Below are 21,350 nucleotides of genomic sequence, written 5' to 3'. Positions count from 1 at the left end.
AGACAGGGGTGGGGATGAGGGCAGGCATGTGCTGCCGTGGTGAGCAGCTGAGGCGTATTGGCCCGCGGTGGCCCTGCTGGACACCACACCTCTTCCTGCAGGTATAGTGAGGAGCGGGGCTGGGAGCTGCTCTGGCTGTGCACAGGGCTCTTCCCGCCCAGCAACATCCTCCTGCCGCATGTGCAGCGCTTCCTGCAGTCCCGCAAGCCCTGCCCACTCGCCATCGACTGCCTGCAGCGGCTCCAGAAAGCCCTGAGGTACAGCAGGGGCTGCAAGGGGCAGAGGGGGCAGTGGGCATAGTGCGTGGCGGCAGGCACTGGGATGGGCTTCCGGCCACCCTGGCTTGCGAGACGAGTCCCTTGGGGATGCTGAGGTCCTGACCCATCTTTGGGGTTGGGACCCATCTTCGGGGTCCCACAGCTGCCAGGTAGACAAAGGTGGCAGTGCCCAGTACCCATTCTGGACAGTTTGAGAGTCTGGTTGCTCAGAAAGCTATTTTCTCATACCCTCAAGTCTGCTGGGGAGGCAGGCACCTGGGCCGCACTCCGTACTCTGCAAAGCCCACTTGTACCCTTTGCTTCATTCGGTCCCCTCCACATCCCTGTTTGGTGGGTACCATTATCATCTCATTTTACAGATGAGGAACTAGAGGCTTCAGTGTTGTTTGTCACCTGGTAGGAAGTGGTGGATGGGGATTAGGACTGGGGTTTGCCTGTCTCCAAAGTTCCCTCTGCTCTCTGCTCCCCATGGCCCCAGGAATCTGCTGCCTCCTGACTTGGCCCCCTTCCCCCTCCCCCTCCCCTGGTTTTCAGAAACGGGTCCCGGAAGTACCCCCCGCACCTGGTGGAGGTGGAGGCCATCCAGCACAAAACCACCCAGATTTTCCACAAGGTCTACTTTCCCGACGACACAGACGAGGTGAGGGACTCCAGCTTCTTGGTCTGTGGGTGCCCCTGAAGGACCAGGCTCCCTCGGGGACACGGGGCAGCCCTGATGTCCCTTCCCCACCACCCCCACCTTTGCCCCCATCCTCCTGCCCCTCAGTGGAGTCGGGGCTCAGTCAAGAGGCCATAGACTCCTCGGGTCAGGAGCCCTTGGGTTCCTGGTTCAGCCTCTCACTTCCTTGAGCAGCTTCCTTGAGAAGGTCACCCCTCCCTCTCTCTGAGGAGCTTCTGCTTTGGAGAAACGTGCTTTCTCCCTCTGAGCTGAGCTCTGTGTTGATGTCATCTCCCTGATGCCAGCTCTGTTCCTGGGCACAGGCCTGCCTGCTCCGCAGCCCAAGACCTCCCCCATTGCCCTGCCACTCTCCTGCAGACTAACCCTTCCTTCCTTCTCACCTGACCTGTGAGTCCCCTCCACCGTGGTCCCCTGGGCAAAAGTCCTATATGTCTTCTTGTCATGCCCATTTGGTCAGGCTGGCTCCTGATCTACACCCCCTGCTCCATCCCAGCACAGCATCTCATTCAGATAAACAAGACCAACATTGAAACTTCCGGTTTGAAAAGCAGTTTAAAAACTTGTCTGGAGACTAGAGACTCAGAAATACCGCTATAGGATTCTAGTCACAAGGACAGAAAAACTTCCTAAAATCTTTTCCTGTCCCCTGTGGAAGGCTACATGGAGCATCCCCCGACCCCCCAAATCGCTCTCCTCCCTCATCTAAGCTTCCCCAGACTCTCCTATCCCTCTCAACCCCAGTCTGGGCTGCGTCCCGGCTCTTGACTCCTCACCCTTTCTGGAGTTTGCTTTCTCCTTCCTCCAGTTTCTCTCCTTCCAATCACCCTGTCCCTTCTGTTCTCCCTTGGCCTCTGCCATCACTCATGCTTGTACAGCTGGGCCCAAGACCCTGGAGGCCAAGGCTTAGTCCCTCTTGAAGGGTTGGGAAGGGCACGATCTGGGAAGACCCAGACAGGAGTTGCTTTTCCTTTTTTAAAAAAAATTTATTTTTAATTGAAGTTTAGTTGATGTACAGTATTATATGAGTGTCAGCTGTACAACACAGTGATTCACAATTTTTAAAGGTGGTATTCCACTTATAATTATTATAAAATATTGGCTATATTCCCTGTGTTGCGCAGTATATCCTTGTAGTTTATTTATTTTATACATAGTAGGTTTTATACTTCTTCCTTTTCTTAAGCATGGTGCCCAGCTCTGGGGAAGCCCCCCTCAGAAGGAGGGTGTCTTGCATGGGAGGGGGCTCCGTCTAGCTGCAGGCACGGCCACGGGGATGCCAGAGGCCCTGGGGGAGGCCCTGCCAGAGCCAAGCAAGTGCTCCCCGCCACCCCTTCCCCCAGGCCTTCGAGGTGGAGTCCAGCACTAAGGCCAAGGACTTCTGCCAGAACATCGCCGCCCGGCTGCTCCTCAAGTCCTCCGAGGGATTCAGCCTCTTTGTCAAAATTGCAGATAAGGTGGGTTGGGGGGGGTCACTGATTGCTTATCTGCCTGCTCTTGGTCTGTCTCATGGGAAATTTGCTGGCGCCCTGGCAGCTCACAGGGCAGCGGGGCTGGGGACAGAGAGAGAAGGAGGGACGGGGAGAGGAAGAGACACTCTTGCGCATGGCATCTGATCGTGCCCGTCTCTTTCTTACGTCCCTGCAATGGCCCCCTTACATGCAGCAGCTGTACCTAAACCTGTCTCCTCTGAGGCGCTGCACAGCCTGGCCACAGACCTCTTGGGAGCGCTCTGTGCTCTGGACACACTAGGCTCCTCACCCTGCCCCAGTACACGTGTACTTTCCGGAGCTGATTTGACTGGTCCCTCAGCTGCCAGGCTGAGGTCAATTCACCTCTGAAAAAGCCCCTGAAGGGAGGATGACTATCCCCACCTACTAGACCACAAAAGCTGGACTCGGAAGTGTTAAGTGACTTATCTCAGGTCCCACAGCAGGGACTCAGATCCAGGTAGGTCTGACTCTGAAGCACAGGCCCCTGCCTTCACCCCACATTGCCCCCCCCCCGCCCCATTTATGTCCATGGCAGTCACAGGCCCAGCTTGAAAGCCCCTTCCCATGGGGGGCCTCCCTGACCCTTGCAGGCAGGTCAGGTGCTCTCCCCTGTCGCTCACCCACAGTGCCCTGTGCATCCATGCCCGTCTCCTCACTTCATGTCTGTCCCTGTGCCAGACACTGTGACCCAGAGGTGATCTCAGTGAGGTCCTGGACCCAGGGGGGCTTAGAGCCTGTGGGAGGAGCAGGACACGGATACCAGAGAATGTCCAAAGCAGGGCCTGGGCCCCTTTCTCGGCCTTTTTTCCAGGGTCCTAGGGTAGCAATCAATCAGTGACTCTTTGCTGAATGACTGAAGGGAGTCACTGTCAGTCACTGGACAGACACACTCAACAGGCACAGTCGGGGCAAGACGGGGTTGATACACGGACACCCGCTTGGGCTGCGAGCAGGAGTTCTGGAGAAGGGGCTGCCGGGGAGGCCTTGGGTGGGAAGGTCAGAAAACTCAGTATTGCTCAAATTAAAATGAGTGGACTAGAATGGCCATGTCCCTAGGTCATCAGCGTCCCTGAGAATGACTTCTTCTTCGACTTTGTACGACACCTGACGGACTGGATAAAGAAAGCACGGCCCGTCAAGGATGGTAAGGATGGTGAGGCTGAGGCCTGGGATCATCTGAGGCCTGGGGCCGCCAGGTCCTGGCTCGGGGCCATACCTGAGGCCCACCTGGGTGGGGCCCGAGCTAGGCCTTCCTCCGGGGCTGGTGCTGGGCTGGGCACCCTTCTGTGCTGGGATCTTCTGGGTGACCGATTGCCCTCTACCACAGGAATCATGCCCTCGCTCACCTACCAGGTGTTCTTCATGAAGAAGCTGTGGACCACCACGGTGCCAGGGAAGGACCCCATGGCCGATTCCATCTTCCACTATTACCAGGTGAGCTGCCCAGAACCCCTCTGCCATGGCTGCCTGCTGTCCTTGCCAGGGGCAGAGCAACAGCATGGACCGGAAGCCATGCCTGCCGGGGTCTCCGGAGGCGGCCCGACCTCAGATCCTTCTCCTTCCCAACCCTCCAGCCCTCGGGCTGCGCTCTCAGGCCCTTCCCTTGGTGAGGGGCTATGCTCTGAATTTGGGATTCTGCTGGTACACCTGGGTCTGTAAACGTTTTCGAGCAAAGGCATGGGCCTGCGGGAAGCCAGCAGGGTGGCTCACAGGCTGAGCCTCTATTATGTGTCTGGCAGTTTGTACTCATTCTGTCCTCTCAACATACCCCAAGAAGGAGGCATGTTGTTCCCATTTTACAGAGAAACACTCAGAGAGATCAGGTGATGTAATTAGGATCACAGGGCTGATGGAACTGGGGTTTGATTCCAGGTCTTCATGACTGCAGACTCAGCGGTCTCTTCTGAGGTGGCCGTTTACCGTTCTGTGGGACAGACAGACCAGGATGCTGGGAGGGGCACCAGTGGTGGGGAAGGCGGCTGCCCTAGTAGAGAGAACCCTGGCCTGGGAGCCAGAAGGGCCGCCTTCCTTCAAACCCAGGATCTTCCTCTCCCCTTTCCCCTTTGCCCCATGTTGCCCGTTTAGCAGGTGGCACCGTTAACTACCAGCTCCCCCAAGGCAGAAACCTGAGTCAGCGTAGACCTCTCCCATGTCCCAAATCACTCACCTGATGACTTTACCTCCTGAATATCTCTAAAATGCATTCACGTCTCTCCATCACCACCTCCACCAACTTGGGTTGGTCCACCATCTTCTGTTATCTGGAAGAAGCCCATAACCTTCTCTCTGATCTCCTCCATCTCTCCTCCATCTGTCTTCAATCCATTCTCCACAGGGTGGTCACCATGATCCTCTCAGTGGCTTCCCATTGCCTTGTACCAACACTCCTTTGCTCAGCTCACGCCAGCTGCATTTTCTCAGATTCTCAGATGTGCCTTCGTAATGTCTCTCTTCTGGAATGCTCCTCCCTTGGTTCTTTCTCTCAGCTACTGAGTTTTTAGATGTCAATTCAATCATCTTATCTTAAGGGAAGTCTTCCCTGCCCCCCAGACTAGATTGGGTCACCTTGCTATATTCTCTCATAGTACTGAGAACAATTCCTTCAAAGATTGTAATTACACATTGGTTTGATGAATAATGTCTGTCCTTGACTACAAGTTCCATGAGAGTAGGGAGGGTATATGTTGTTGCTTAAAGGGCCTGACCCATAGTAGATGCTTAATATTTGTTGGCTTGATGGATGGGTTCATAGGTGAATTGGTGACTCACTAAATGGTTGGGTGGAAGGATGAATGGTGAATGAATGTATGAGTGGATATTGGTACATGGATGGATGGACAAATGGGGGAATTAATGGGAGTTTGATGTGGGTAGGTACACCCTTATGGGTGGGCAGGTGGGTGGGGAGATAATGTGGGCGGGTGAATAGCTGGAGGGATAGATGGATGGGTGAGTAGATGAAAAGGTGGGTGGATAGTTTCTGATCTGCAGTGTATCCTCAGGCCATCCTTGGTTTCCCTACTCTTCAGATAGATAGATAGTGGATAAGACAGATGTAAGGTTCCAGGAGCCTGTGGGCAGTGCTGGCCCTTCTTTAGAGGCTTCATCTTTGCTTTCAGTCAGCTCCTCATCCTCAGCTACTCTGGTTCTGGGTCTGGAAGATCAAGGTGGGGATGGGGCTGGTGCTGCTGATGAAATCAGTGGGTCTCAAGGGAACACAGCGGGAGGAGGCCAGCCTGAGAGGCTCTTCCCAAAGAAGGACAGGCCTGGGGGGTTAGGGTTATGGAACAGTCACTCACCCCAGCTGGTCCCTCTGAGTTTCTTCATCATCTCTGAAATGGGGCTGTTCACCTCACTGGACTGTTATGGGGGAAAATGAGATGATCTTCACACCTGGCTCTGCTTTAAATCTGTAAAGCACTGAATCTGTGTGGCATAATGCTGTTTCCCTGTACTGTGCCTTCCCCCCTTGGGGAGCAGTGTCAGCTGAGGTTGGGGAAGCAGGTGGGCCCAATGTGGGGTAAAGCAGTAGACCCGGCCTCGTGGTGGGGGGGGGTGCTTAAGGGAAGGAGCCCGCTTCCTCCAGGTGCCTCCACTGCCTGTGACCTGCTCTGTCTCTGGCAGGAGTTGCCCAAGTATCTCCGAGGCTACCACAAGTGCACGCGGGAGGAAGTGCTGCAGCTGGGGGCACTCATCTACAGAGCCAAGTTTGAGGAGGACAAGTCCTACTTCCCCAGCATCCCCAAGCTTCTACGGGAGCTGGTGCCCCAGGACCTCATCCGGCAGATCTCACCTGACGACTGGAAGCGGGTGACCATGGGGGAGACAGTGGGAATTGGGGCCCCCTGAATGGTTCTCTGGGTACCCCAGGGTCAAGGGGGCAGGTGCTGGACAGCAGCCCAGGGAAGTATCTCTTGTGGTCCCTGTAAATTCAGCCGGCCACTTGGCAGTAATTTGCCCTGTCCTGGTTACCATGGTGACTGGATTTTGATACTGTTTGGCCTGCTTGCTTTGGGGAGGGAAGGGCTGTCAGGAGTCCATTAACTGGTATAAGTGGGGAGGCTTCATAGCCTCCAGGACCCCCCTCCTATACCTGGCCCTCCAGGGCCCATGACAGCTGCCGACAGTGCAGATGGGGCAGGAGCGGCAGGGGAGGGGACTCTGACCCCCCCCTCCCCCTGCAGTCCATCGTCGCCTATTTCAACAAGCACGCAGGGAAATCCAAGGAGGAGGCCAAGCTGGCCTTCCTGAAGCTCATCTTCAAGTGGCCCACCTTCGGCTCAGCCTTCTTCGAGGTGAAGGTATGCTGTGGGTGGGTGCTTCTCAGAGAGGACGAGGGGGAACCAGATGGCACAGAGACTCCTCCCCATGACTTTGGGAAACTGCAGTGGTCTCTGCCACCTGCCTGCCAAGGAAAGGAGGAAATGGCCCTCAGCTTTGTCCCAGCTAGGTGTCTCAGCTAAGTACTGGGCCCTGGGCTTAGTCCTGGGACACTGAGGGGCCATTATCTCAGCCTGGCAGGGGAGGCAGATGTGTAAAAAGGCCAGAGTAATGCAGGATGATCTGCACCGTGACAGTGGGGTGGCAGAGCCTGGGAGGCCCAACCAGACTGCGAAGGCTGAGGAGGCTTCCTGGAGGAGGCAATGTTGAGCTTTCCAGGGAGACCCTGAGGGGAGGGTTCCTGGCAGACAGCCTGGCACGAGCAAAGACCCAGAGGCGTGAGAGCTCAGGCCTGGGCAGGAAGTGTGAGTGGGTGAGTGTGGATGGGCGTGGGGTGTGAGGCGAGCAGGCTGTGGTAAGAAGCAGGTTGGTGAGCAGGAGAGGCGGATAGGGTTCCTCCTGCAGGTGGTGCCCAGCCTGGAGGGTTTTGTGCAGGGATGATGGGGCCAGAGCCCACTCTGACTTCAGGGTGGGGATGGATCTGAGGGGCAGGACCAGAGGCAGGAGGATGGTGAAGTGGCTGGAGTGAGGGGATAGGTCAGGATGGAGAGGGGGGAATGGCCTTGCTACACACTGGGGAGGGGGGCCCTTTGAGAAGCCTGGCTGTGCAACGAAGAGAGAGGTAGGTAGGTACACCTGGAGGCAGGTGTAGGGTTCAAGGAGGCTTTTTTAAAGATGAGAGGCTTCAGGGCTGAGAGAGAGCAATAGCAGGGACTCCTAGAGAAGCAGGACAGAAGGGCTGAAACTGCTGCCGGGCTGGTTGGGGACCCATGAAGGGATTTGGGGTAGCTCTGAGGGCCCAGCAGAGGTACTGATAGAAACCATGAGGTCGTGGCAGGACCACGAGCACCACTGCACCCCTGGTATCAAGCAGGCAGCAGGAGAGCTAGACTTAGGCCCAGCTGGGGGCGGCTTCACTCCTGCTCCAAATGTTTATAATATTTCCTGCTCTGGGTTCCCCACCTGATGTCTCTGGCTTTTTTCTTTTAACTAGCAAACTACAGAGCCAAACTTTCCTGAGATTCTCCTAATTGCCATCAACAAGTACGGGGTCAGCCTCATTGATCCCAGAACCAAGGTGAGCAGTGACAGGGAAGAGCAGGCGGGGGTGGGCTTCTCTGTTTGCACTTCTAACAAAGGCCCCCCAGACTCAAACCCCAAGAGACCCTATCGGCCACCACCATCCTCGCGTCATCCACCCACCTGGCCACACATCTTGAGAGGCTGACCGTGTTTGCTGTGTCTACTTCCTTACCTCTCATCTCTCCATCAAAACTGCTCTCTGAGTTACTAACAAAGCCCTCGATACTAAATCCAATCACTCTTTAGTGCTTGGCCTTTCAGCATCATTGGATACTACCAACTACTTCCTCCTTCCAGAATGCTCTCTGTCCACATTGGTCAGGGTGGGAGGCTCTACTGGGGTAACTGCTGCTCAGGTTTGTGGGCCTGAGCAGTTCCTACCAAGGGGGCCAGGAGACAAGTCCTACCACTGACACAGGAGGGTACAACTGGGGCTGTTGGCGAAGGGGGCAATGACCACCATCTTCCCCTTGGCTCCCTGTGCCCACTTTCCTGGTTTTCCTCATATCTCCCTTGGTCTCCCTCTCAGGCACTTCCCTGGGCTTCTTCTCTACCCAGCCCACACACCGTGTTCCCCAAGTCTGTGTCTTCTTGTCTCCCCCCTCCAACTCTGCTGGACCATCTCATCTGGGACCACAGTTTCAGTTCCTTCAGGCTCTCAGATTTCCAGTTCTGGGCCCCATACACCTGACGGCCTCCTGGGCTTCCTTGGTTGTCCCACCAGCTGGCCCCGCCCAAGGCCTGGAGGGGGAAGGCATCTGCTTCCCACAGCAGCTCCACGGCACAGCTGGACTCTACTCTTTGCTCCTTTTCTCGTCTGAGAGCCTGAGGTCCTTCCTGTGGGTGGTGTCTGTGGGCTGGAGCTGAGGAGAGTGAGGCCAGACAGTCCAGGCCGTGCAGCTTCAGACTCTCTGCTCCCCTAGGACATCCTGACCACTCACCCGTTCACCAAGATCTCCAACTGGAGCAGCGGCAACACCTACTTCCACATCACCATTGGGAACCTGGTGCGCGGGAGCAAACTTCTCTGTGAGACGTCACTGGTGAGAGCTCTTCCTTCCAGGCCTGGCGGGCTCACCTGCAGCTTCAATTGAGGGACCCACAAATTAGCACCTTAATGTGAGGTCGCAACAGCTTAGAGCCCTAGATGTCTGGCTGGATGAATCCAACCCTTCAGCTGTGTGGCTGGGGAGACTTAAGTCCAGAGGGTGGGCAGGGTCTGCCTTTGTCTGGGCTTCTGTCCACTGCAGCCTCCTGGGAGCTGTGTTCTGGGTCTAAGTGGGCGGCCGTGTCCTACTCTGTGCTCTGTTTATCTATCTTCTTGCTGCTGTTTCCAGGGCTACAAGATGGATGACCTCCTGACTTCCTATATTAGCCAGATGCTCACGGCCATGAGCAAACAGCGGGGCTCCAGGAGTGGCAAGTGAACAGCGGGGAGGTGGTGCTGGCTCTGTGCCTGCTCTCCAGGCAGCAGCTGGCTCAGGACCATCAGCGACCTCTGCCATCGAGGCAGGGAGGCTGGGCCACCACTGACCGTACCATCGTGGCCTCTGACCCTCCTTCCGGTGCAGCGGCCTCGCCGGGATGCAGAACTCCCCTCCATCCACCCCTGAAGCACCCGGTTGGTTCTACTCCTGGCTTGCTGTGGCCTTCCCAGTTGTAAAACCCTGTGCTCCTTGGATGCCGTTCTTATCTCAGACTAGCCCTACCATGTGACCTCTTTTGACTTTCTGTGCACCACCAGGAAAGGTAACCAAGAGGACTACCTAGTTCTTCATGGAACAACCAAACCAAACCAAGATTGTTCTGAAGCCTAAGGGATGGCTTAATTCCCCTAAGTCCAGGAGCCTCAGCTTGGGTGAGGGAGACGGACCACTTTTATATATTACAGTGTGAGTGAGTGCTGAGCCCCTGCTCGAGGCTCCCCTGATCACCTCAGGCATAAAGCATGTGTTCCATCTTCTGGCCCTGTAGTGTCTTTGCTGGGGGAGGGGCAGGGTGTGGGGATAGGACAGGGCCCTTTGGGGGAGTGGCCTATAGAACTGTCTCCTTGGTCTGTGCGTGCAGGGTCAAGCTGGTCTGGGGGTTGGTTGGGGGTGCTTAAAGGACTGGCTGGGCCTGGGGCAGGCTGAGGGGATGCTGCCCTGGGAGGCGGTGACCTAAGTGTGGATGGGCTGGAGATCCAGAGGGGGGACCAGCTTCTGGGCCTTACCTAGGGCCAGTGGATCAAGAGTGGCCCTTGCATCCTGCCAGAAACATCTCCTTGGCTCATCAAGAAACCTCCAAGAACCTCAGGAACCATGCTGCCTTGGGATGAATCCTTACGTCCAGTGGGTGCCTGTAAAATATTACTTTGTGACCAGGATGGAACATACAAGTTTGGACATGACCTGGGCAGGTCCGGGGCTGGGGGATTCAGACAGGGAAGGTGTGATCTGGGGGTGGGCATCCTTCTGGGCTGTGGCTGGGATGAGCGCCTAGAGAAATGACAGGGGAGATGTTGGCATGTTTGTGATCTGTCCTCAAGGCCCCCCTGGTACTTTAGCACAGCCAACCCAGCTCCACTTGCCCTCACACACTCAAGGGTCTGGGGTCACCTGCATGTAGGTGACAAACCACTCCACAGGGAGTGCTATTCCTGTTCTCTCCAGATGCCTGTGCGGGAGGTGGAGGGGCTGGCTGGTGAAATGGAGGCCCCAAACCAGACAGCCCTGCTTTCTGGGATGACAATGCTGCCACCTGAGGCAGCCCTGCCCCACCAATGTTCACATGACTCCACAGTCAGCCCGGGATAAATCTGAGCCACAAGGAAGGTGCTGTGGTGTCTTCCCCTACACACCATCATATACAGGGGAATATGAGCCCTGGAGGAGTGTGAATACCTGATGGGCACATAGTGGAACACAACTTGCTGCTTCTAACGCTGGGCTCCCAGACAGGTATTCTCAGCTCTAGTTTCCCTTCAAGACCAAATGCCTTTGGGTGGACATGGGATTATGCCCATCACCCCATTGGGGAATCAGCCAATGACAAGCTATTAGGAAGCACCCACTGCACACTGTACGACAGGATGTGCGTGTGGGATGAGATCTTTACCCCCGACTTGTGCCCATGCCACCTCTCCTTCTCTGACTCACTTTGGCACTCATCCCCTAGTCTTTGTCAGCCTGAGTGACCACAGAGGGTCTAAAGATTGCATCACTTACCTTCCGAGTTCCTGAGAGGTTGCCGTTATTTACATGCTGATGTTCACCACAGCCACTCCTTTAGTGGGGAATGTTATGAAGGTTACGATGAGACAAATCCTGTGACACCCAGAGAGCAACCAGTTCCAGCTCCAAGACCAAAACTTTTTTCCCTTTGCTCATGCCCTTGAGATGAAGGCTAGACCAAAATGGTTTTCCTGAGAGCCTCCGGGATCTGCTGCACTCCTTTCTTGACCCCTCTCTACCATCAGGTCACCCTGGGGCACAGAGAGGAAGAAGAAGAAGGGGGCAAGTTGTGGCTAATTCTTCTCTGAAGACAGCCCAAAGGAGGAGAAGGACATGCTGGATGTGGTGGAAACCATCATAAAAGAGGATTATTGGGAGGATTCAATAGTAGGGGTGCTTTTCAGGTTCTGTTTCAGGAGGAGGGTCCTCCACAGAGGGAACTGTTGGTTCATCTGCCTCCAAGGTAGGCAATGCACTTTGGAGGGTGGCCTCTCTGCTGGCCTCTGAGGTGGGTGCCTGGGTGGGTTCAAAGGCCGGCTCGGTGGGCACCGGCTGTCTAACAGCATCCTAGGGCGGTATCGTTGGTTTGGTGGTTTCCTCAACAGGCTCTGGTATGATGGCTTTAGAGCCTGAGCGTTCCCTTTCGCTCTTGGTTAAAGTCCAGGGCTTTCCGTAACTTTCAGTGCTTCGTCTCGGAGGCTTGCCCTTGGAGTTTCTGTGGGATAGAAAAGACAACAACACAGATTCCTCCAAAGTCACTTCTCGAATCTTTGCCAGTCGTATGGTAAAATTCTAGTCATCTTTAAAATGTTAGCCCCTCACTTACCATCTCAGATACTTTCCCCCTAGCTCTCTCCCTATCCAGGCTTTGGGCAGACTTTTCTTTGGTCCTCAATTCATCAAGGTGCTGGAGTTTAAGAGCCTATTGCATAAGGTTCTAACTCACCATGGAAGCCCTCAGAAGGCAGAGATTGACATTTGCTTAAAGTGCATGCATTTCACAACCACTGTTCCCGAAGCAGTTTGAATAGAAACATGAACACATCCTCCATTAGAACGGGAGCTTTTTAGGGACAGAGACTTTGTCTTGCTTGCCACCACATGTACAGTGCTCAAGAGTGTCTGTCACACAATAATTGCTCAAAAAATTGTTTTTTTTTCTCTAACTGAATGATAGAAAAAATAGACGATGGAGACTTTTTCTAGTAATGGAGCTAGGAAACTGACTCTTATCAAAGACAAATTTAAAAATGGATAATATACAAAACCAAGAAAACATCTTAAAATTATCTAAGAATTACAGTATACTGAGGAGCTGTGGAGCAGGAATCTAGAAGAGGGTGAGAATCCAAAGAGGTAAGCCCTAAATTCAGTTATTTTTGCCCTGAGTGTAATTTCAATCTTGAAGAAACAGTTGCACACATGAGCTACATTTTTTTGTCAGCTTCACAGGAGGAAGCGGATTTTTATTGCACTTGAATTTGTAGGTCAATTCCATGACAACCAATATCTACCATATTAGGTTTGCAAATTCATGACTGTGTTATGTTGCTCCATTTATCTGGGTCTTTTTTCTCTCACTAAACTTTTGTAGTTTTCAGTGACCAGTCATCTATCTTCTTTGCAAGGGCTTGCAATATTTTCCTAAAATTCCTATTTATGTTTTTATGCTGTTGTAAATGATGCTATTTCAATTTTTAAAGTTTCCAGTTATTCATTGATAATATATAGACATACAGTTGATTTTTTGTATATTGACTTGTATCCTGAGGCATTGCTTAAGTCACCAGTTCTAGTAGGTTAGTAGGTTTGTCATTTGATTCTTCAGAATTTTTTAATGTAAATAATCATATTGCAAATCAGGAGTTTTATTTCTTCCTTTATGCCTGTTATCTATCTTACTAAACTGGCTAGGATCTCCAGTACAACACCAAATAGAAGTGGCAGATATCCTTGCCTTATTTCTGATCTTAGAGGGAAAATACTGTTTCACTATTAAAAATGATATTGGCTGGAGGTTTTTTGTAAATATCTTTCATCAGATTGAGGAAGTTTCTATTTCTAGCTTACTCAGAGCTTTGATCATAAATAGGTATTGAATTTTGTCAAATATGCTTTTTCTACTTTATTTTATTAATATGGTAGGTTTGATTAATTTTCAAATGATATATTTATCTTGCACTGCTGGGATAAATCTCACTTGCTCCGGATGTTTTGTCCTTTTTATATACTGATGGATTCAATCTGCTAATATTTTGTTCAGGATTTTAATGTCTAAGTTCATGAATGATACTGATCTCTAAATTTAGTTCTTGTACTGTCTTTGTCAGACATTTTTTATAAGAGATTATTGCTGGCCTCAAAGAGTCAGCTAGGAAATGTTCCTTCCTCTGCTTTTTTTTTTTTTTGAGTTGGTATAAAATTGGTATTATTTCTTAAATATTTGATTAACCAGTGAAACTCATTGGGCCTGGACTTTTCTTTGTGGTGAAGTTTTTGACACAGATTTGAATCTGATGGATAGTGGGTCATTACAAATCTCTGTTTCTTCTTCTCTCAGTTCTGATAACTTGTACATTTCCAGGAATTTGTCTACTTCATTTAAATTGTCAAATTTAATGGCCTAAAAATGTTTATAATTTTCATTTTTATTTATAGGATGTGGAGAGATAGTCCCTCTTTCATTAATCATTCATCATATTGGCACTCAATCTCTCTCATTCATTTTACTAAGAGTTTATCAATTTTATTAATCTTTCCTAAGAACTAACTTTTCATTTAAAAATTTTTCTCTATTGTTTTATCTTTTCTATTTCATTGCTCCTATCATTCTTATTTCCTTCCTTTTACTTGGAGAAAAATTTACTTATCTCTTTTAGATTGGTTTAATATTGATTAAGTTTCTACCTTAACAATCTTCTTTCTGACATTTAAAGTTACAAATTTCCCTCTAAGTTCTGCTTTAAGCTGTACCCCACAAATTTTGCTGCTGTATATGCATTATCCTTTACAATTATATTTTCCCATTTCCCTTGTGATTAATGCCTTGATCAATGAAATGTTTAGAAATACATTAATTTTCGGTAGAGGATTATCTAGATATTTTATTGTTTGCTTCTAATTTAATTTCTCTTGTGGTCACAGAACAAACTGTGTGATTTTGGTTTTTTTGAAATTTATCAATGACACAGTTTACATCTTATTTTTGGCATCCCTAACTAATTGTAATTTTAGTCATTTTTTTAAAAATAGATTTTTATTGAAGTATAATTGCTTCACAATACTGTTAGTTTCTGTTGTACAACAAAGTGAATCAGCCATATGCATACATATATCCCCATATCCCCCCCCTTTTTTTAACATCTTTATTGGAGTATAATTGCTTTACAGTGGTGTTAGTTTCTGCTTTATAACAAAGTGAATCAGCTCTACATATACATATATCCCCATATCTCCTCCCTCTTGCGTCTCCCTCCCATCCTCCCTATCCCACCCCTCTAGGTGGTCACAAAGCACCGAGCTGATCTCCCTTTCCTATGAAGCTGCTTCCCACTAGCTATCTATTTCACATTTGGTAGTGTATATATGTCCATGCCACTCTCTCACTTCGTCCCAGCTTAACCTTCCCCCTTCCCATGTCCTCAAGTCCATTCTCTACGTCTGCGTCTTTATTCCTGTCCTGCCCTTAGGTTCTTCATAACCTTTTTTTTTTTTGGATTCCATATATATGTGTTAACATTCGGTATTTGTTTTTCTGACTTACTTCACTCTGTATGACAGACTCTAGGTCCATCCACCTCACTACAAATAACTCATTTTCGTTTCTTTTTATGGCTGAGTAATATTCCATTGTATATATGTGCCACATCTTCTTTATCCATTCATCAGTCGATGGACACTTAGGATGCTTCCATGTCCTGCCTATTGTAAATAGAGCTGCAATGAACATTGTGGTACATGACTCTTTTTGAATTATGGTTTTCTCAGGGTATATGCCCAGTAGTGAGATTGCTGGGTCACATGGTAGTTCTATTTTTAGTTTTTTAAGGAACCTCCATACTAGGGTTCTCCATAGTGGCTGTATCAATTTACATTCCCACCAACAGTGCAAGAGGGTTCCCTTTTCTCCACACCCTCTCCAGCATTTATTGTTTGTAGATTTTTTGATGATGGCCATTCTGACTGGTGTGAGGTGATACCTCATTGTAGTTTTGATTTGCATTTCTCTAATCATTAGTGATGTTGAGCATCCTTTCATATGTTTGTTGGCAATCTGTATATCTTCTTTGGAGAAATGTCTATTTAGGTCTTCTGCCCAGTTTTGGATTGGGTTGTTTGTTTTTTGGATAAACATGAGCTTCTTGTAAATTTTGGAGATTAATCCTTTGTCAGTTGGTTCACTTGCAAATATTTTCTCCCATTCTGAGGGTTGCCTTTTCATCTTCTTTATGGTTTCCTTTGCTGTGCAAAAGCTTTTAAGTTTCATTAGGTCCCATATGTTTATTTTTGTTTTTATTTCCATTTCTCTAGGAGGTGGGTCAAAAAGGATCTTGCTGTGATTTATGTCATAGAGTGTTCTGCCTAAGTTTTCCTCTAAGAGTTTGATAGTGTCTGGCCTTACATTTAGGTCTTTAATCCATTTTGAGTTTATTTTTGTGTTTGGTGTTAGTGAGTGTTCTAATTTCATACTTTTACATGTAGCTATCCAGTTTTCCCAGCACCACTTATTGAAGAGGCTGTCTTTTCTCCATTGTATATTCTTGCCTCCTTTATCAAATATAAGGTGACCATATTGGTGTGGGTTTATCTCTGGGCTTTCTATCCTTTTCCATTGATCTATATTTCTGTTTTTGTGCCAGTACCATATTGTCTTGATTACCGTAGCTTTGTTGTATAATCTGAAGTCCAGGAGCCTGGCTCCTCCAGCTCCGTTTCTCTTTCTCAAGATTGCTTTGGCTATTCAGGGTGTTTTGTGTTTCCATACAAATTGTGAAATTTTTTGTTCTAGTTCTGTGAAAAATGCCATCGGTAGTTTGATAGGGATTGCACTGAATCAGTAGATTGCTTTGGGTAGTATAGTCATTTTCACAATGTTGATTCTTCCCATCCAAGAACATGGTATATCTCTCCATCTGTTTGTATTATCTTTAATTTCTTTCATCAGTGTCTTATAGTTTTCTGCATACAGGTCTTTTGTCTCCTTAGGTAGGTTTGTTCCTAGGTATTTTATTCTTTTTGTTGCAATGGTAAATGGGAGTGTTTCCTTAATTTCTCTTTCAGATTTTTCATCATTAGTATATAGGAATGCAAGAGATTTCTGTGCATTAATTTTGTATCCTGCTACTTTACCAAAATCATTGATTAGCTCTAGTAATTTTCTGGTAGCATCTTTAGGATTCTCTATGTATAGTATCATGTCATCTGCAAACAGTGACAGCTTTACTTCTTCTTTTCCGATTTGGATTCCTTTTATTTCTTTTTCTTCTCTGATTGCTGTGGCTAAAACTTCCAAAACTATGTTGAATAACAGTGGTGAGAGTGGACAACCTTGTCTTGTTCCTGATCTTAGAGGAAATGGTTTCAGTTTTTCACCATGGAGAACGATGTTGGCTGTGGGTTTGTCATATATGGCCTTATTATGTTGAGGTAAGTTCCCTCTATGCCTATTTTCTGGAGGGTTTTTATCATAAATGGGTGTTGAATTTTGTTGAAAGCTTTTTCTGCATCATCTATTGAGATGACCATATGGTTTTTCTCCTTCAATTTGTTAATATGGTTTATCACATTGATTGATTTGCGTATACGGAAGAATCCTTGCATTCCTGGAATAAACCGCACTTGATCATGGTGTATGATCCTTTTAATGTGCTGTTGGATTCTGTTTGCTAGTATTTTGTTGAGGATTTTCGCATCTATGTTCATCAATGATATTGGCCTGTAGTTTTCTTTCTTTGTGACATCTTTGTCTGGTTTTTCTATCAGGGTGATGGTGGCCTCGTAGAATGAGTTGGGGAGTGTTCTTCCCTCTGTTATATTTTGGAAGAGTTTGAGAAGGAGAGGTGTTAGCTCTTTTCTAAATGTTTGATAGAATTCGCCTGTGAAGCCATCTGGTCCTGGGCTTTTGTGTGTTGGAAGATTTTTAATCACAGTCTCAATTTCAGTGCTTGTGATTGGTCTGTTTATATTTTCTATTTCTTCCTGGTTCAGTCTCAAAAGGTTGTGCTTTTCTAAGAATTTGTCTGTTTCTTCCAGGCTGTCCATTTTATTTGCATAGAGTTGCTTGTAGTAATCTCTCATGATCCTTTGTATTTCTGCAGTGTCAGTTGTTACTTCTCCTTTTACACTTCTAATTCTCTTGATTTGAGGCTTCTCCTTTTTTCTTGATGAGTCTGGCTAATGGTTTATCAATTTTGTTTATCTTCTCAAAGAACCAGCTTTTAGTTTTATTGATCTTTGCTATCGTTTCCTTCATTTCTTTTTTACTTATTTCTGATCTGATCTTTATGATTTCTTTCCTTCTGCTAACTTTGGGGTTTTTTTGTTCTTCTTTCTCTAATTGCTTTAGGTGTAAGGTTAGGTTGTTCATTTGAGATGTTTCTTGTTTCTTGAGGTAGGATTGTATTGATATAAACTTCCCTCTTAGAACTGCTTTTGCTGCATCCCATAGGTTTAGGGTCATCGTGTTTTCATTGTCATTTGTTTCTAGGTATTTTTTGACTTCCTCTTTCATTTCTTCACTGATCTCTTGGTTATTTAGTAGTGTATTGTTTAGCCTCCATGTGTTTGTATTTTTTACAGATCTTTTCCTGTAATTGATATCTAGTCTCACAGCATTGTGGTCGGAAAAGATACTTGATACAATTTCAATTTTCTTAAATTTACCAAGGCTTGATTTGTGACACAAGATATGATCTATCCTGGAGAATGTTCCATGAGCACTTGAGAAGAAAGTATATTCTGTTCTTTTGGATGGACTGTCCTAAAAATACCAGTTAAGTCCATCTTGTTTAATGTATCATTTAAAGCTTGTGTTTCCTTATTTATTTTCATTTTCGATGATCTGTCCATTGGTGAAAATGGGGTGTTAAAGTCCCCTACTGTGATTGTGTTACTGTTGATTTCCCCCTTTATGGCTGTCAGCATTTGCCTTATGTATTGAGGTGCTCCTATGTTGGGTGCATAAATATTTACAATTGTTATATCTTCTTCTTGGATTGATCCCTTGATCATTTTGTAGTGTCCTTCTTTGTCTCTTAATTTTAGTCATTTTTATCACTTTGGTTTTTAGTCTTCATACTTGCTTTATAAGTGACCCATCTACTACCTTCATTATATATATACATTTTCCAGTGAGATTTTTACTTTTGTACACTTACTTATTATCAATTAGTGCCATTCCTTTTTAGCTGAAAGAACTCCCTTTAACATTTCTTGTAGAACTGGTTTAGTGGTGATGAACTCCTCTAGCTTTTGTTTACCTGGGAAACTCTTGATCTCTCCTTCAATTCTGAATGGCAACCTTGCTGGGTAGAGAATTCTTGGTTGGAAGTTTTTTCCTGTCAACACTTTCAATATATCATGCCTATCCCTTCTGGCCTGTAAAGTTTTTGCTAAAAAATCTACTGATAGCCTTATGGGGTTTCCCTTATATGTAACAAGCTGATTTTTGCTTGCTCCTTTTAGGATTCTCTCTTTATCTTTACCTTTACCATTTTAATTGTAATGTGTCTTGGTATGTGTCTTTTTGGGTTCATCTTATTTGGAACTCTGGGCTTCCTGGATCTGGAGGTCTGTTGTCTTCCCCAGATTAGAAAAGTGTTCATCCACTTTTTCTTCATTTAATTTTTCTGGCCCTTTCTCTCTCTCTTCTCCTTCTGGAGGCCCTATAATGTGAATGCCGTTACACTTGATTCTGTCCCAAATGTCCCATATTGTATCTTCCCTTTGTAAACTTCTTTTTTCATTTTGCTGCTCTGTCTTGGTGAGTTCCATTGTTTTGTCTTCCAGCTCACTGATTTATTCTTCTACCTCATCCAGTTTGCTGTTGAACCCTTCTAATGTATTTTTCAGTTCAGTTATAACTACTATTTGGTACTTTCTTATACTTTCTATCTTTCTGTTGAAGTTTGCACGATGTTCATCCATTTTTTTGCCTGAGATGGGTGATCGTATTTATGACCATTAATTTTAACTCTTTATCAGGTAGATTGATCATCTCTGCTTCATTTAGTTCTTTTTCTGAGGTTTTGTCTTGTTTTGATTGGAATATATTTCTCTGTATCCTCATTTTGCCTAATTCTCTGTTTGTGTCTATATATTAGGTAACTCAGTGATCTCGTCCAGATGTTTATAGCTTGTCATGTGGTCCATTTTGGCAAATATCCCATGTACATTTAAAATGTATATTCTGCCATTGTTGAGTATAACATTTTCTGTCAGTTAGGTCAAGTTGGCTGAAAGTATTCAGACTTCTATATCCTTCTGATTTTATTTTTGTGTGTTTAGTTGTTCTTTCAGGTAATGAGAGAGGAATATTAAAATCTCCAAGTATGATTTTCTCATTTTTTAATGTATTTTGAAGCTCTGCTATTAAGTATATACTTTATAGTGCCTTCCTGATATATTGATCATTTTATCATCATGAAATCTTTGTTTCTAGTAATGCTCCATGTTTTGAAGTTTTTCAGATATTATTTCTTATGCTTATTGTTTGCATGGCATATTATTTTCCATCCTTTCAGTTTTAATCTACCTGTGTTTTTGTATTTTAAGTACTTCTTTTGTAGACAGCATATGGTTGTGTCCTGCTTTCTTCTATCCAGTCTGACAATCTCTACTCCTGTTTTGAGAATTTCATTCATTTATGTTTAATGTAATTAATAAAATAGTTGAATTTATGACTACCATGTTTCAACTTGTTTTCTATCTGTTTTGTGTAGTATTTTGCTTCCTTTCTTCTTTTTTTTTCCTGAATCCATCTGCTACAAGAGATATTCTCCTGCTGGCTTTGAAGAAGTAAGATGTCATGCTGTGAGAGAACCATACAGCTAGGACCTGAAAGTAGTCTCTAGGATCTTAGAGCAAAACTCTTCCACGAGTGATTAAGAAAACATGGACAGCTCCATTCTTGCAATTGTAAGGAACTAAATTTTGCCAACAACCAGTGAGCTTGGAAGAGGCCTCTAAGTCTCAGATGAGATTGTAGTCCAGGCCAACACCTTGATGTTAGCCTGGTGAGACTCTATGCAGAGGACCCAGCAAAACCATGCCTGGACCCCTGGCCCACAGAAACTGTAAGCTGATAAATTTGCATTGTTTTGAGCTGCAGGGTTTGTGGTAATTTGTTACACAGCAATTAAAAACTAACCATATGGTAATAGAATATATCCAAAATGAAGCACAAAATTAAATAGGCTAAAAATAAACAGTCTTGGTAACCCATGGGATAATATGAAACCACGTAACATCTATGTAACTGGAATCCCAGAAAGAGACTAGTGGCAGAAAAATATTTGAAAAATACAGACTGAAAATTTATACTCTTACTGATCCAAGAAGTTTAGCAAACCCTAAGCAGATAGACACACTCATATACACTAAGGTAAACCATAATCAAATTACTGAGAACCAGTGATAAAGGGAACAATCTTGAAAGCAGCCAGAGATAAAGTACATATACAAGTAGAGGACAATGATAAAAAAAAATGGAAGACTTTTTTGGAAGCCTTTTCATAAGAAACTACAAGAGACAGAAGACAAATAATCAACTTCTTTAAAGGGCTGAAAAATACATCCTAAAGCTAGAGAGGTGGCAGCAGCAGTACATGCCCATCCAGAGGTGGTGGGTGGTGCAAGATGTGACACTATGCTTAGTGTTGGAGGCTATATTCTCCCAACCTGACTGGATCTGGGCTGTGGGTTCTTGCTTCTTTCCAGTCTTCCTTGTTCCTTCCCTGATTCTAAGCTTGGTCCTTCACATTCTAAGTGTCTCTTGGAGGTACTCAACAGTCTTTCTATAAATTTATGTAGATCAGGCAAAACTGGTTTTTGTAAATGGCAACTGAAAACTCTTAAAACAGGAAAAATTCTTATTTTTTACTCACCTTATTTTCTTCTCATTTCAACCTGTGGAAAGTTGGGGTCAAATAAACTGTGTACTTTTCTAAGG

General features: G+C 46.6%; 1 protein-coding gene across 3 annotated transcripts in view; it reads left to right on the top strand.

The window, feature by feature from the left end:
- Nucleotides 1–9,902, top strand: part of MYO7A (myosin VIIA) — a 105,118-nt gene extending 95,216 nt beyond the window's left edge. For 2 of the 3 annotated variants that reach the window (XM_036861948.1, XM_036861946.1), the window contains exons 39-48: nucleotides 102–257; nucleotides 813–918; nucleotides 2,298–2,411; nucleotides 3,504–3,591; nucleotides 3,775–3,881; nucleotides 6,072–6,257; nucleotides 6,632–6,748; nucleotides 7,882–7,965; nucleotides 8,894–9,013; nucleotides 9,308–9,902. In XM_036861948.1, the coding sequence (XP_036717843.1) occupies nucleotides 102–257; nucleotides 813–918; nucleotides 2,298–2,411; nucleotides 3,504–3,591; nucleotides 3,775–3,881; nucleotides 6,072–6,257; nucleotides 6,632–6,748; nucleotides 7,882–7,965; nucleotides 8,894–9,013; nucleotides 9,308–9,397 (1,168 nt within the window). In that variant the 3' untranslated portion in view covers nucleotides 9,398–9,902. The other variant, XM_036861947.1, reaches the window with a different exon arrangement.
- Nucleotides 9,903–21,350: the final 11,448 nt, after the last annotated feature.

This window comes from Balaenoptera musculus, chromosome 8 (assembly GCF_009873245.2).
Source record: "Balaenoptera musculus isolate JJ_BM4_2016_0621 chromosome 8, mBalMus1.pri.v3, whole genome shotgun sequence".
Classification (NCBI taxonomy): domain Eukaryota; kingdom Metazoa; phylum Chordata; class Mammalia; order Artiodactyla; family Balaenopteridae; genus Balaenoptera; species Balaenoptera musculus.
Note: the sequence above shows the minus strand (reverse complement) of the source record. Positions and strands in the feature narration are given on the sequence as shown.